Genomic DNA, 16,409 nt, shown 5'->3' on the forward strand with positions numbered 1-16,409 from the left:
TTGTACTCAAGTAAGAGCGATCATGTAATAGTACAGTAGTGTATTGTAATGTTCTACGTGTGCTAGCTGTAATGTGTGTTCTCTCTATCTAGCAAGTATAGTAATGTAATCATTCTAGTATAGCTGTATATGTTCTCGTCCTAGTATAGTTGTATATGTAATGTGCTGAAAAGTTCTAGCAAGTATTGACTCATGAATGAACTGACTCATTGTATGATATCGCGTTCTAGCAATGGTTCTAGTATCTTCTTGAACTACCCATATGGTAGCTTTCTAGTAATCTAAGTGGTACGTGTAGACATGGATGTATACCCTTGCTACCCAAGGGTATAGGATGAACTTGAAGGACCTTTTATGACTATATATGTACACATGATATATAACTAATATTTAAACGACTTTCGGACGAATACCCAATGTCCCACCAGACCACATCTCAAGGCGCGAAAAGGAAATAGGGTGGATAGCCTTCCTAAGTCTTTTAAACATTTCTTATATAACTATACATATAGAGGCATGCAATTTATAATATAAAAGCATAAATAAGTTTTGTAAGACATTTGAAATATAAGTATTATTTTAAGAAAAGATCAACTTGATGTCAATCTATAAAACAATTTGAAGGCATAAGTTTAATAAAACAATTTAAGTATAAGGAAACATTTGTTTGAAACACAGTTGTAAATAAGTTTGAAGGGAAATGTACGAAGTAAGCTGTACAATGTAAAAAGGAGTTTAAAACATATAAAATGTTTATAAAAAGTCATTTGAAGGAAACTGTTTGGTAAAACGGCTAATGAGTAGCCAAATCATTTGAATGCTGTATATTAATCACATGTGATTGATGTAATAAGTAATATAATCCTACTTACTAATCACATGTGATTGACATAATAAGTAGCATGATTCTACTTGTATCCCCCCCAATAAAACATTTAAAAAGAGTTTAAAACATTAGTTAAGGGGTATGAACTCACCTGTAGTAGGTGATTGGAATGAACTGAACGGTATAGGATGGCTAGGTGTCAAGCGAGGACTTGTGAACACACTACGATCCTAATGAACATATAATCACACATATATGCACTCAATTAGACACAAATGATTAATTGATAATGTTTAAGACATCCTAGACATAATAAACACTTTTATATAAGTGTTTCAAGCCTTAAGGATTGCATCTAAGCTATTCTGGGACAGGGTATTTGTGTTTAGGGTTTCCAAAGGACCCTATGTGAGAGTTTACTCTCTATAAACCATCACACATGGAGTTTACGGTTGTAAACTCTTGAGTTTACGGCCGTAAACTCCCAAACATGTGTGTTTGGTGTGTTTTGAAGTCCCAAAGGCTTTCTAGAATTGTTCTAACTTAGTGGTTAAGTCCTTGGAAGGGTTTAGGGTCTAGAAGTACTCCAATTAGGAGTTTACGGCCTCAAGGCCATTCCCCTTAGAGTTTACGGCCGTAAACTCTAAGTAATGTGGGTTTTTGTAGCTTTCAAGCCTCTTGTACTTGTGGGATATGTTCTAGACTTTTATTCCTAGCATATGAAGGCATTATGCACACCTTAGTGCTCTTTTTAGGAGTTTACGGCCCAAGAACCATGTCTTGGCCGTAAACTCACTTGGTTAAGTGATTTTGATGTGGTTTGGTTCTTCATTTTTGTGGGAAACAATTCCATGAAGGGGTCTAGGGCTTTAGGTGTCTTGAAGACACCCTTTTGTCCATTTCAATGGAGTTTACGGCCTAAGCTTCTCTTGGGCCGTAAACTCACTTTTAGTTGTGTCATTTGATGTGTTTAAGACCTTGTTCTACTTGGGGAAATAGTCTAGATACAAGCCTTTAAGTCCTAGTGTCCTCAAAACACCATTTAGTGTTGGAATGTGGAGTTTACGGCCTAAGAGGGTTATGGGCCGTAAACTCCCAATTTTGGGTGGATTGTGGCTTGTTTTCTTGTCCCTAACACACTCCCATACATGTCCAAGGTAGTTTCTAAGCATGGGGGACAATCTAGGCTCGGTTTCGGGAGTTTACCGCTCAAGAACACCTTGGGAAGTAAACTCCTAAATCGGATGATTTAGCTATGTAATCTATGTTATGAACACATTTAAAGCTTTCTAACACTACTAGAAAGAGTTACTCACAATTTGGGATAAAAACCCGAAGATCCGTCAGAGAGAAAATGGCTTTTCTCTAGTTGGAAATGTGAATAATGAATGAATTTGGTTCAGAAAACTATTTATAGTCCTGAAATATTTGGGCAGAAAATATTTCTATTCTCGGAATGGATTCTAATGATCTAGGGTAATGGAATTTACAGTGTTGCACAAAATCCTAGTGCAACCACTCTCCGAATAACCATTTTTGGTGTAAAACCCTGAAACTGCCAAACTTATATTCTAAGTCTGAATTTTTACCGTAACTGCTCTACTTCTATTGCATTGAAATGGTTTATTCAGAATGGAAATTTCGGGTTGTCACACTACTTCCGTTCATTTTCTTTTCCTTCGATCGGTCAAGGATCGAAGTCTATTTCCCCTTCGATTTATGTATTTGACTTCCACCCTCTTGCTTCGTAGAGCACCACCACAGAACCACCTTCCCTTCAAATTTCACCGTCGGATGCCGCCTCCGCTTCCCCCTGCCTCCCCCTTCGGCCTTGTTGTTGTTTCCCTTGGTCCTCTTTGCTGCCGACGACGAGTAGGAAACCACAAGGGTTCCCTGGAGATAGGCTGAGACACCCCCTTGCATCACTGATCAGCTACCACCGAGACATCACTCAGCGCCTCCGTGTTCCTTCGTATCTGATATTAATCGTTCCGTTCCATTCCCCTGATCGATCAATAGATGACGAAGGCAAATTAAAAGCCCTAATTTTTACTTAGTTTAGGTTATTAAACAAAACTAGTCCCTCCATGTGTTTATTTAACAAAATAAATCCCAAATCTTCAAACTTTAAATAAATATAAGCATTTCACCCCCTTCATTGGGAATTCTTAACCAAATCAGCCCAGATTTTCAAACATTAATTCCATCTGAACCATTTCAGTCCCTTTCTTGATTTATTTTAACCAAAATAGTCCTACCTTGGTTAATTAAATTACAAAGCAGCTCCAAATAGTTTAAACTCTTTACGGAACATTCCCGAAAATATTTCAAAGATTAAGAATTGTGGTTTGTGGTTTCTCACGTCAAGCTTCTCGAAATAAACCAATTCCGTACAAATCGAACTCACGTTTCAAGGTGAGTGGTTATGGTCTGTTTTTAATAATTTCAATTATTTTCGGGGGGGGGGGGGGGGGTGCATGTTCCTACATACTTTGCTTATGGTAGAAACAAGTATTCTGTTGTCTATGGAATCCAACATTATGTATGATTAACATGCATGAGCGGCTGTAGGGTTGGTGGAAGTTTTGTGAGTGAGTACGGGTTGGTGGAAGACCGATGGATTTCCAGTGTTGCAAAGTTACATGGGATGGAGATGGTTGTGAGCTGTATAAGTTTCGATGGTTGAGTTTTAAATAACGACATTGCCTAGATTCCAAGAGGTATTGTGAACCCTTTTATTGATGCATTGATTTAATGAATGGTCTGGATGAGTTATAAGGATTTACGTAAGGGGTTGTTTTCTACAGTTTTAGTCAAGGTGGATTTCAAGGACGAAATCTAGTTGACGTGGGGGAGAATTGTAACATCTGGTTTTGTGATGTTTGATTATTCGGAAAGATAGACTTTAATTTGATCAAGAGAAGGTCTCAGGTCTTAAGGGATGAAGTCTTGGACCAAAAAAGAATGAGTTTTGTGGGCTAAGAGAACAAGGCTTTAGACTATAAGGGTTAGTTTTGGGCTCGAATTAGTTTAGGCTTATGTTGTTTTGGGCCTTGCTGGAACGTGCCCTTCACGACACAACATAAGAGGTGTCATGGTGTGACTCCTTCTATGTGGACTTAGGCTTTATGCCTCCAGATTTGGGCCTATTTAATGGTATTAAACCTTGAGTATCGGTATTTGCAACCTCTATCACCTCCTTGACCACCTCTAATGAAACCCTAGCCTCTCTTGAAGCATTGAAGCTCATCCTCTATCCTAAACTCATTCTTGGTGTTGTTTGATGCTTTTCAACAAAGAAAAGAAGGAAGATTGATCTTGGAAGTGTTTCATCTAGAGTTTTCATCCTTCACATCATCTTTGGACCTTTGTAGGTTCAAAGCTTCAAGCTTTATGTCTTTTCTTCCATTGATCTATGATTTGTTCGGTTTTTGGTCAATTTTCATGAGTTTTAATTCTTTTGTGGCTTGTTCTATAGAGTTTGGAGATCTCTTAAGCTTTGGATTCATGTTTGGTTCCATATCTAATCAGATGGTGGAATAAAGATTGCATGCAAGAGCTCTCTTTTCTCCATACATGAAGATAGATGTGTCTTGGACACTTTTGGACTTATGATTTGATATCTAGCTTAATTAAGTCAATTTAATGGATAAAGTTGGAAACACTATCCATTAAAACCTTTGTGAGAATTAGATATGAAGTTTTGAGCTTTTGGACTTAAGGGATTAGACTCTTTAAAGAGAAGGTTGTTAAGCTTGTTATCATAACGTGACAACTTAGGGCTCCCGGCGTGAGATTTAGGAAAATCGCGACTATTTTGTCAGTTTGTGTTTCTCGATGCAACACTGTGTATGGGCATGACACGGCCAACCGTTGACCGTTGACTTTTTGACCAAATTGACGTTTGGTCTATCATATGTCAATCTATGAGATGTTGAGTTATAGACTGAGTTTTAGCCTTTGATTAGTTAGGCGGTTCGTGTAACTAATTCGTTGGACCTTGGGTAGTTGGATTGAGCTCTTGGATTTATGTAAGTTTTCTCAATGTATTACTTATGTCATAGTTGTATTCTTAGCTAGATTATTAGGGACTTGCTCGTTGCTTGTATATATACATGCTATGTTTGGCTAAAACAGGTCGTTGGCTTAAACAAGCGGTTATGGTTATGTATAATGTTCTATGATGTATGTAATATTTTTGGGGTAAATTGCTAAATTTTGGCTTACAATTATGGATTAAGCGTTTTCAGGTACTTCTAGTCAACGTGGGAAAGCGAAAGTGTGACTGTACACACACATTAACAATTTATGATTTAAGATTACACGACGTTTTATTTATAACTCTGATTTTGGATTTCGGTTTATGAAAAAATGGTTTTATTGTGATTACAACTTTATGACATTGGACATTTACTTTTGTTTAAAAAAAATTATTGTGAAATTTGGGATGTTACAGTTAGCCTACAAAACGATAATTATTGTGTATACTATTCATAAAACATTGCAGATGAATATATATCATTAGTTATGGAAAAGAAAATAATAAAGAAATTCAGAAGAAGCTAAACCATGAATATAGGCATCATGGGTAAGGCAAAAACTACAAGGGCTTTTTGACATGAAAGTCCTTAAGTTTGTTAAAATTTTGTCGGTTTTGTATATGTGATGATTTCTTATTCGTTAATACCCAAAGTTTGCTAAGATTTTTTTTCCTATTTTATTGGCCCTTGTTACCTGTAATTGTAAGTTTCGAGGTGGATATGAAAATAAATTTGAAAAAATACCCTTAACTTGACAAATCTTTTATGCTTTTACCCTATATATGTTTTTTCCCGTATCATCCGTATTCATTCAGAAAAAATGCACTTATTGAGGATTTTTTTAACTAAACATCATATAAATATGTTTTTTGGAGTATAAAAATGCATTTTACACCTTTTTTTATATAAATATAAAGACATAGTTTTAGAAATATTAATATATGTTTTAGAAGTATAAATATGTATTTTACGTAGCCAGAAATATTATAAATTAGAAGCGGGTTTATATGAAAAAAATGTAGTACTTATAAAAACCTAAAAATACATATTTGTACTTATGTACTTTTAAAAATATAAAAATATAGATTTATACTTCCATAGAATTATAAATACATATTTATACTTCTAAAAAACATAAAATACATATCTATGCTTCTAAAAATGCATCTATATACTTCTAAAAATATAAACATACGTATTTATTCTTCTAAAAAGGAAAAAGTATTTATACTTTTAAGAAGCATATATGTAAAAATACGTATTTAGAAACAAAAATATGTATTTTTATGTTTTTTGAAATATAATTATATTTTTTAGTAGTTACAAATACATATTTATACCTTTTTAGAAGTATAAATATGTATTTATACTTCTTTACAAGTACAAATATGTATTTTACATTTTTAGAAGTATAAAAATATAAATTTGTATTTTTATGTAACAATACGTATTTATACTTTTTAAAAATTATTTAGAAAAATTGCAAAAATGGTCCCTGTGGTTTGTCAATTTTTGTGGTTAAGGTCCAAAAAAAGTTTATCAAAAATGGTCCCTAATTGAAGGTTTTGTTGTGGTTTTGGTAACTTTTGGCAAATGATGAATTTACCCCTAGGATTATTTCTGCAATTTTATCTTTTTACCAAATTACAAGGACCAATTATGCAATTTTTCTTTTTCATTTTTTGAATTACTTTTTTCTTTTTAAATTTTTACTTATTGTATTATTATTTTTAATGAATTATTATATATTAATAAATATTATATTTAGTATATAATATTTATATATTAATAAATATTACTTTTTTTATTATTAATTTTTTTAAATACGGTTTTTGAATTTCTTCTTTATCGCATTAATTCTTTTTTGTTCTATTATTATTATTATTATTATTATTATTATAATTATTATATATATATATATATATATATATATATTAAATAAATATTATTTTTAACATATATTATTATATTTATCTATTAGTAAGTGTTATTTTATTGAATTATTAAATTCATTTAATTAATTTTTTTATTTCGTTATTTGTTTTGATTGGATTATTATATATTAATAAATATTATTTTTAATATATTATATTTATATATTAATAAATATTACATTTTATATTATTAATTTTTTTAATTGATTTTTTTTTTAATTTCTTCTTTATTGCATTAGTTATTTTTATTGGATTGATAATTTAAATTTATTATTTTTATTTATAATAAATAATATTTTTTAATTGTTTTTATTTATTTTTTTAAATTTCTTTCTTTATTGTTTCAAATAAAAATACCAAAAAATCATACCTACCCGCATTCTCTAATTTATTTTAAATATTTGAAAGATAATATATTTTGGACAACACCACCACCATCACTCAGTTACAACATACCACTATGGGGTCGTCTCCAACCCTGTTACTATATATATATATATATATATATATATATATATATATATATATATATATATATATATATAAGTTTAGTAATTATTCACGAAGTGAAATCATTGTGTGTATTTTAGTTTTTGTGTATTCACATATATCTAAATTTGTTATTTATTTCAATAAACTTATGATTTTAACATATATAATTTCCTTAAAAATATTTGTACATGAATTACCAAATTTGAGTATTTGCTACTCGGCGGTCAGCCGAACGAGTACCGAGTAACGAGTTCTACAACTTTGTCACCACCTATAGCAACTATGGTGGTTTGAAAACCCTCGATCTAACATTGTCATCATCGATGGTGGTATCTGTAATGAATGGTCGGCTAGAGGAAGTATGTTTTCTGGGGTTTATTTCACATTGTGTGAGTAGTCAACTGGTGTAGATTCATCGAGAATAGCCGAATGTAGTCGGTGATCGATGATTTCCAGCGAGATGATACGAGGACGCAAGGTGGTAAAGTGCAACGAATGGAGGAGCTGACTCGGAGTGTTTGATATTTTTATTTAAAACAATAAAGAAAGAAATTAAAATAAAATAAAACAATTAAATAAATATTATTAATTATTAATAAAAACAATAAATTTAAATTAATAATCCAATAAAAAGAACTAATGCAATAAAAAAATTAAAAGAAATTAATTAAATAAAATTAATAATCAAATAAAGTAACACTTACTAACAGATAAATATTATATGCTAAAAATGATATTTGTTTAATATATAATAATCCAATAAAAAAGAATTAATCCAATAAAGAAAGAAAATAAAAAAAATCTTTTAAAAAAATTAATAATAAAAAATGTAATATATATTAATATATAAATATAATATATTGAAAATAATATTTATTAATATATAATAATCCAATCAAAAGAATTAACGAAATAAAAAAATTAAAAAAATTAATTAATTGAGTTTAATAATCTAAAAAAGTAACACTTATTAAAAGATAAATATTATATTTTAAAAATAATATTTATTAATATATAATAAACCAATAAAAAAGAATTAATGCAATAAAGAAAAAATTCAAAAAAAAAATTAAAAAGTAATACTTATTAATATATAAATAAAATATATTAAAAATAATATTTATTAATATATAATAATCCAATAACAAATAATACAACAAGAAAAAAGTAATTAAAATACTTAATATATAATAATTCAATAAAATGTAAAAGAACAATTGCATAATTGGTCCTTGTAGTTTGGTAAAAAGATAAAACTGCAGAAATGGTCTCAGGGGTAAATCCGTCAGTTGCCAAAAATTAACAGCCATGTTGTTAAACTTAACGAAGTTGGGAACAAAACCGCAACAAAACCATCAAATAGGAACATTTTTTGCTAATAAACTTTTTTTTAGACCTTACCTACAGTAATTGACAAACCACAAGGACCATTTTTGTAATTTTTTCAATTATTTATATGATGTTTAAATAAACTTTTTTTTTCTCAATGAATATATATAATATGAAGAAAAAAATAATTAAGATAAAATCATAAGGGTTTGTAAATTTAAATGTTATATTTTTAATTTGATTTTATGATAAATTGAAAACCCATTAATAGAGACAAGGATCACAAAAAAATAAATAAATAAATAAAAAATCGAAGACTAAGGAACAAAAATCATAAAAGAAGACAAAAACCTACAACATTTTGCAAATATTATCGTTGTTAAAGTCTCTGGCGTTGACTAGTCGTTTCCCTGTTGACTCAAATAATTTCTTAGAATATACCCCAAGTTACCATTAAATTTCATGGAATTCTCCATATCTCCAGAAAATAATAAAAAGAGACCACCATCGATTCTCAAGGCAAAGGAGAACCACGCCCATCTTATCCTCTCTAGCAGTCTCCCTTCCTTCCTCGTTGGCTCGTCATTTCCCTGCCGACAAACAAACCTCTGTAATTTTCAGTCGTCATCTTTCTCAGATTCGTCACTGCTTGTTCCTTCTCTATCATCGCTGCTTCAGGTCTGTTTGTCTTCATGTCGGTAGTTAACTATGAAGGGACATTCTTATAGTTTAGCTTCATATGTTAGATCATTTCATCTTATTAATCATAAATTACATCATAATCCTTTTTTATTTTCTTAACAGATGAATATTGGATTTTGTCTATATCATTTACTGTTGCTCAATTAATTCTGGAGAGTTTGAAATTGAAACCATAGAAAGGTTATGGCTTGTTAGTTTCAAAAGCATATCATTTGGATCAAGCCCATAAATGAAAGTCGAAATCCTTTAGATGTATGCTAATACTAGATCCAGTGATAGAGAATTTCAAAGTTGAAAAGATTTTTGTTGCTAATTTAGGGGATCTATGAACTTCCAAGTCAAGAAACGTACTCCTTTTTTGTTTAAATCTTTTAATTGTTTGTTGATATACAGTGCAAGCTTGAAATTTCCTCTGTGTATTGCAATTTCTCTTATGAGGGCTAACAGTGAATCTTATAGTTGTTTACATAATCGTATTTGGTGTTGATTTGTTTAAGTGAGCATCAAATGGATTTTATTTAGACAATAGCAGGCATGTTTATGTGAGTTAATCAAATCCAAAAGAAGGGTTAAAACACACACTCTATACTATATAGCTCCAAAATCTACTCAAAACTTGAAGTTTGGGAATAAAAAGTGGCATATTTATACATTTAGAGTTCATATGTGTTGTAATCTAATCACTTTAAAGTTTATTTTCGAAGAATTCAAGGATACTATTATCATTGAGTTTCAATTTGTTTGATGAGATTTAAGTTGCATATAGTAGATATTAATAGTTTCGAATTTATGTAGAGGCATTATGTATTAGATCCCTACATTGGAACACAAGGGAGGAAAGCCGGTGAAACCAACTTTCATAGCCGATAACGTGTGGAGGAGTTTCAGAACTTACTAAGATACACCCTGTATATAAGGAGAAACTTTAAATAAATAAACAAAATTGTGGGAAGGGTGAAGAGTCATCAACTCATTACTCATAATGGTTGTTCTATCTGAACTTCCAGAAGCATCTTCATCTTCTTCATCAACTCATGGCCATAGTTCACCAACTTGTGGCAGTAGTTCATCAACTGATGGCCAAAGATACGATGTATTTTTAAGTTTTAGAGGTGTTGACACTCGTCATAGTTTCACTGATCACCTTCATAAGGCCCTCATTCATGCCAATATCAATACCTTTTTGGATGATGAAGAGATTGAAACAGGGGAAGATTTGAAACCGGAATTGGAGAGTGCAATTAAGGCATCTCGGGCTTCTATTATAGTGGTGTCTAAGAATTACGCTTCTTCAACATGGTGTCTCGATGAATTGGTGCTGATCCTTGAGCAGCGTATGACATCCAACCATATTGTCATCCCAATCTTCTATCATGTGGAGCCAACCCATGTCAGGAAGCAGCAAAGTAGCTTTGGAGATGCAATGGCTAAGCATAAACAAACAATGGAGGCAGAGACAAATGCAAATAAAAGAAGTCAATGGGCTCAAAAGATGGACCGGTGGAATAAAGCACTTACACAAGTTGCTGATTTAAAAGGGAATGATGTTTATGGAAGGTAACAGCTTCATATTTTCATACACCTTTGATTTTTTTAGTAAACACATGAAATGTCAATGCGGTCTTCTGCCTATGCTTTTCAATATCATCAAATAGGCATATATTTCATGTATTAGGATGATGAAAATGCAAAAAATCGAATCCAAGTATCCTGCTTTGTGATCTCATTAACTAATACAGATAGATAGATTAACCATTATGATAAATCTGACGTGTTTCTGTGCATTTAGTATTTTATTATAAGGTAGTTCTTTAAGATAACCTATTTTCAATTATTTTAATATGTTTTTTTAAACCAAATTTTGAATAGTTTGGTATGCATCTACTATCAATTATGTTAATATGTTCTTACATATAACTAGTAGCGGATAACCTAAAACTGGCGTATTTGTTTTAGACACATGCAAAACCACATTAATAGTTAAGTTTGATGGTCTTGTAGAAACATAGTGAAGTTAGTTGGCCCATTAATGAAATTGTAACATTAATGAAACTGTAACATGTTTGTGGATTTGGCTTTATCATACATAAATATTCACGACCTTACACATTAGGTGCTAATCCTATATGGTGTTGATGTGAAGAAGTTAATTAAAAATACAGCTATGATATACTTTTGATTTAGATCTTTGGATAAACTACATCTTCAAATCTAGTTTGTTAGTTTTGTGTATTGTGTTTTGTAACTCTTATTAAATCAAGTTTCAGGCTAGAGACGGAATTTATTGAAGAAATTGTGAAGGACATCCACCGTAGGTTACATGTACCCTCAAGGAGTGTTCGGCAACAACTTATTGGGATGGACTATGAGATTAAGTTCATAACTTCATGGTTGAAAGATGGATCCTCACATACGGCAGACATACTCACTATTACGGGAATCGGCGGGATCGGGAAGACATCTTTAGCCAAATATATCTATGACCTATATTGGCATGAATTCAGCACAAGCAGTTGTATTGAAGATATCAGTAGGAGATGTGATGGAAAGTTTAATGGGCTGCTTGATATACAAAAGCAACTTTGGGATGACATTTCAAAAAAAAGTTCAATTCAAGTTCATAATGTTTCAGCATACACCTCAAAGATAGAGAATGCATTAACCCTTAAAAAGGTCTTTATAGTTCTTGATGATATCAGTACTATTGATCAGTTGGATGCATTACTCGGAAACAAAGGTTTTCATCCCGGAAGCAAAATTATAATAACAACAAAGATAAGATGGATAACACAAAGTTGTGCACTATTCAAAACAAATATTAAACCCAAGCATGTAGAACGCTTCCTTAAAGGCTTATGTAGGACTGAATCATGCCAACTTTTGTTTTCCCATGCATTCATGTGCAACCATCCCAAGGCAGGTTATGAAGAGGTGTTAGAGAAGCTTGTGAAGTATTGCCAAGGACATCCATTGGCTCTCAAAGTTTTGGGCAAGTCGCTACATAATCGAGATGTAGCTTACTGGGAAGGGTGCATACAAGGGCTAAAAAAAGAAACAAATTCCTGTATAAATAATGTCTTGAGAATGAGCTTTGATTCTTTGCCATCTAACAATGATAAGGAATTGTTTAAGCATATTGCTTGTTTTTTTGTTGGAATAGATAGAGATGTTACCGAAACAATATTAGAGGCATGCAATATAAACACGAGATACGGAATCATTAATCTCATTGACAGATGCCTTCTTAGTATAGGACAAAATAATGAATTGACGATGCATCAGTTGGTTCAAGAGATGGGAAGATTCGAAGTACTTCAAGAATCACTTGACAAGCCATGGAAGCGCAGTCGATTATGGTGTCATGAGGAGTCGTTCAAAGTATTAAAGAAAAAAAAGGTAAGAGCCTTTGTAACCCCGTATAGTTGCTAGTAATGTGCATATATATATATATATATATATATATATATATATATATATATATATATATATATATATATATATATATATATATAAGTATTTTGTATTGTCTAATTTTGTTGGATTTTGGTTCTTCTTAGGGTAAGGGAAATATTCTAGGCCTTACCTTGGACATGCGAATGGTTGAGAAAGAGAAGTCAGGTGCATCATTTGAGTTGAAAATAGATGCGTTGAGTAACATGGATAATCTGATGCTGCTACAACTCAATTATGTGCACATGAATGGTTCTTATGAAAACTTTCCGGAAGAATTAAGATGCTTATGCATGCATGGGTACCATTTAAATTCTATACCTTTAAATTTACCAATGGGGAATCTGGTTGCTCTTGACATGTCATATAGCAATATTGAATCATTTGTCTTTTGTGATAGTAATCCACAACGACATGAAAAGAGACAAAAGGTAACTTATCTTCCTTTGTTATTATTCCATGTTGATTTGGTGAAATTCACTATTACTCTAACTTATCCCTATTTCAACAGTTAAGCGGATCATGCTTAAAACACAAAAGGGTACTTGGATCATTGAAGATTCTTAATTTAAGTTTCTGTAAACAACTTCGTAGTCTTGGTGACTTTGACCAACTCCCTGCTCTTGAGAGGTTAATAGTTAGAAATTGCATTGGTTTGAATGAGGTTTGTGAATCAATTGGGCAATGTGTTAAACTTGTCTTAATCGATCTGAGCTACTGCAACAAGCTTGAAAAAATTCAAAAAATCACAAGCATGTTAGCGAATGTTAAAATAATGTTCCTAGAGGGTTGTAATCTTGGGGAATCACAGATCAAGATTAGGGATATTGATCTACCAGAAAGGCTCAAGGCTAACGACATTGACGTAAATACAATAACCTCTTCCTCTGCCTTTGGGGGTGCTATACCAAGTGATTTGAAGTTCTCTGCATTTTCTTTACCTAGGTCTTTAGTAAGTTTGGTACTTGCAAATAATAATTTGTCCAATGAATCCTTTCCCATGGACTTCAGTTGCCTATCCATGTTAAAGCATTTATATTTAGACGGAAATCTTATCGATTCCATGCCCATTTGTGTGAGAACCCTTCCCAGGCTTGAGATACTTAGTATGGAGAATTGTATAAAATTAAAGTCAGTTGAGCATCCTCCACATACACTAAGAGCGTTGCTCCTCAGTTCTTCTCATAGGCCGTCTATAGAAAAATTGGTATTAAATCGAACAACATCCCTAGACAGATTATCATATAACGAAACAAATTACAGACATTGGTCATATGAAATAGAAGGTGTGGTCAAAATCCAAGCAATGGTGGGTGTTGAGGAAGAGGTATTGCGTAGCTTGGGATGGACTAATTTAGACTTCCGTAACGACAGGCGTGTGAAAACTAATTTTTGGAGATCTGGAATCCAGGTTTGTCTAGTTAAATGTCCGACTTTATGTGAATATGTTTAATATAATTATTACGGTGATTAATTAAGGCGGTTTGTATTTGGCAGACGATGCATTATGAATTTGGAATATTTAGCACAATGTATGAGGCGGAGGAGATGCCGAGTTGGTTTAGGCATAGAAGCGCGGGGCCATCAATAATATTTACCATCCCATCATCTCCAAACTGCCTTAGAGGATTCAACTTCTGCTCTGTGCAGATGTTGCGAGTTCTAGATGAGGATGGAAGTATCCATCTTTCGCCAAAGGTCACAATTAGTAATATAACAAAGAATCGCACATGGATATACCAATGTTGCTTGACCAGATATAGTGTATGTCGAGAGTGTTGCGTGATGTTAAGTCATTGGATGTTTGGAATGAATGACATGGAAGGTGGTGACCAGGTTACTATTACTATTACAGGGCCATATAATGAACTTATAAAGGAGTGTGGGGTGAGAGTCTTGTATGCTGATGATGATGATGGTGCATTGGGTTACTACAAGTCATGGAATCACATCATTGGTGGAGATCTCTCTCGTTTTCAAAGAAGAACAGGAGAATACATCCTAATCAACTGGGATTCTAGTATCCAGTTTATGAATATTTTCTTGCCGTTAGTCAAAATTCATTAGAGAAGGCGCCAGCTATGAAGGTTGATGTCATTCTTATTAAATATTTTGTTATCATAGCCTAATTCGTCTAAATAAGTACATCATATGACCCACCCATTTATTATTGATTTTGTTTTCCCTCTAAGATAAGAGTTTATTTTTAATGGATCGATCCAGATGCACTATGGGTCAACCCAAGTATTGATCCGTCTAAATGGGTTGATTTGCTAGATCAATTGGTTACGTTTTTTGATATGTTGGATCACATAATTATAATATACCGGGACCAATACAACTGCTTTGTCCAAGTGGATGTGTGTGAATAGTGATTAACAGAACACCTTTTTTTTTCTCTCTATTTTCAGCACAAAAGGAAGTGTGGTTCACAGCTTTTTTGCAAAGGAAGCCTGACATAATTGGTCATGCACGTGAGGTATATTTTTATACCCAAACATTTCTCCCATCACATAAATAAAGGGAAAATGACTTAGATTTTGTCCACATTTGGTCACTTTCAATTTTTTTTAACAACATTGACCATTAAACTCTCATTTTCTGTTCAAGTTATAGTAGGTTAATGCCAAATTGGCATATACTTGGCATCTACGTGGTGGCATTTGAGATTAGCTGATACATGATATAAGGTATTTCTTCACACTCTTGCTCTTTTGTGCCCTAGAATCACAAAATTGACATGTCTTCTTCTTCTTCATCTGCCAGTCAAAATCAAGAATTCCATATTGAAAATCCTTGGAAATGTGGGTTACCTTCTCGATTGAGGACATCATAGACTGATGACAACCCTCAAGAAAGTTCAAAATGTGCCCTAACTCCATGGTATATCAAGTTATGTTCTTTCTTTAACCCTTCTTTTTTATGTTCTTGCTTTAACCTTCCTATTTTTCAAGAATAAAAGGAAAAGTTGCAATTTCTAGGAATGGTCGATGAAGATATTTGATATGAAGATTTAAACATCAAGTTGAAGCCAAATAATATGGGTGCAATGGAAGCTTATAAACTAATGCTGAAATTTGCTATGTCGGAGCATGAGATGAAGATGGACCATGAAAGGGAGGCACGGAAATGAAAGGTGTCTGTCACACCCTGAAACCGAAGGCGGAAACGTTCCGGGGCGGAGGTGACGTCATGTTAAGTATCACAACCAATGTACATAGTAAGTGAAGTAAACCCAAAACATTACATTACATAGAAATCATTACATTTGTTTGAAAGTAAGTTATACAAGTTTTATAGATACATAAGTTTAACAAAAGTAAGACGTGACTTCCATACACTCCGTCTTCTGCAAAAGAACGCGAGATAACTGTCTAAGGAGAACCTGAGAATACAAGCAGTTTAAAAATCAGCATAAAGCTAGTGAGTTCATAAGCGGTTTTGTTTTCTGAAAATGGGCAAGTTTCCTTTCGTTTTCTAAAAAAGTTATGATCCAAGAAAATCCCATATTTTCTTATATGTAAAGTTTAGTTATCTGTTTGTTACACAGTTTGGTTAAAAACAGTTTGTTATCTGATTATTACACAATCTGGTTAAGAACAAGTTCAGTTATCCCAGGAAAAAACCTTATTTTCC

General features: G+C 32.5%; 1 protein-coding gene across 5 annotated transcripts; it reads left to right on the forward strand.

Moving 5' to 3' along the window:
* Positions 1-9,097: 9,097 nt before the first annotated feature.
* On the forward strand, positions 9,098-16,092 carry LOC111895046 (disease resistance protein RPV1). Of its 5 annotated transcripts, none has more exons than XM_052764068.1 (10): positions 9,098-9,299; positions 10,119-10,880; positions 11,591-12,719; positions 12,881-13,204; positions 13,285-14,184; positions 14,271-14,860; positions 15,185-15,252; positions 15,384-15,463; positions 15,540-15,665; positions 15,755-16,092. In XM_052764068.1, the coding sequence occupies exons 2-6, from the start codon at positions 10,306-10,308 to the stop codon at positions 14,838-14,840; spliced, it is 3,498 nt and encodes a 1,165-aa protein (XP_052620028.1). In that variant the 5' UTR covers positions 9,098-9,299; positions 10,119-10,305; the 3' UTR covers positions 14,841-14,860; positions 15,185-15,252; positions 15,384-15,463; positions 15,540-15,665; positions 15,755-16,092. The 5 variants fall into 5 exon arrangements, with proteins under 5 accessions (XP_052620028.1, XP_052620032.1, XP_052620030.1 ...); XM_052764072.1 differs by having other exon boundaries at positions 15,540-15,656; positions 15,728-16,092; XM_052764070.1 differs by having other exon boundaries at positions 15,540-15,656.
* Positions 16,093-16,409: the final 317 nt, after the last annotated feature.

Source organism: Lactuca sativa, chromosome 1 (assembly GCF_002870075.4).
Source record: "Lactuca sativa cultivar Salinas chromosome 1, Lsat_Salinas_v11, whole genome shotgun sequence".
In the NCBI taxonomy this organism is placed as follows: Eukaryota; Viridiplantae; Streptophyta; class Magnoliopsida; order Asterales; family Asteraceae; genus Lactuca; species Lactuca sativa.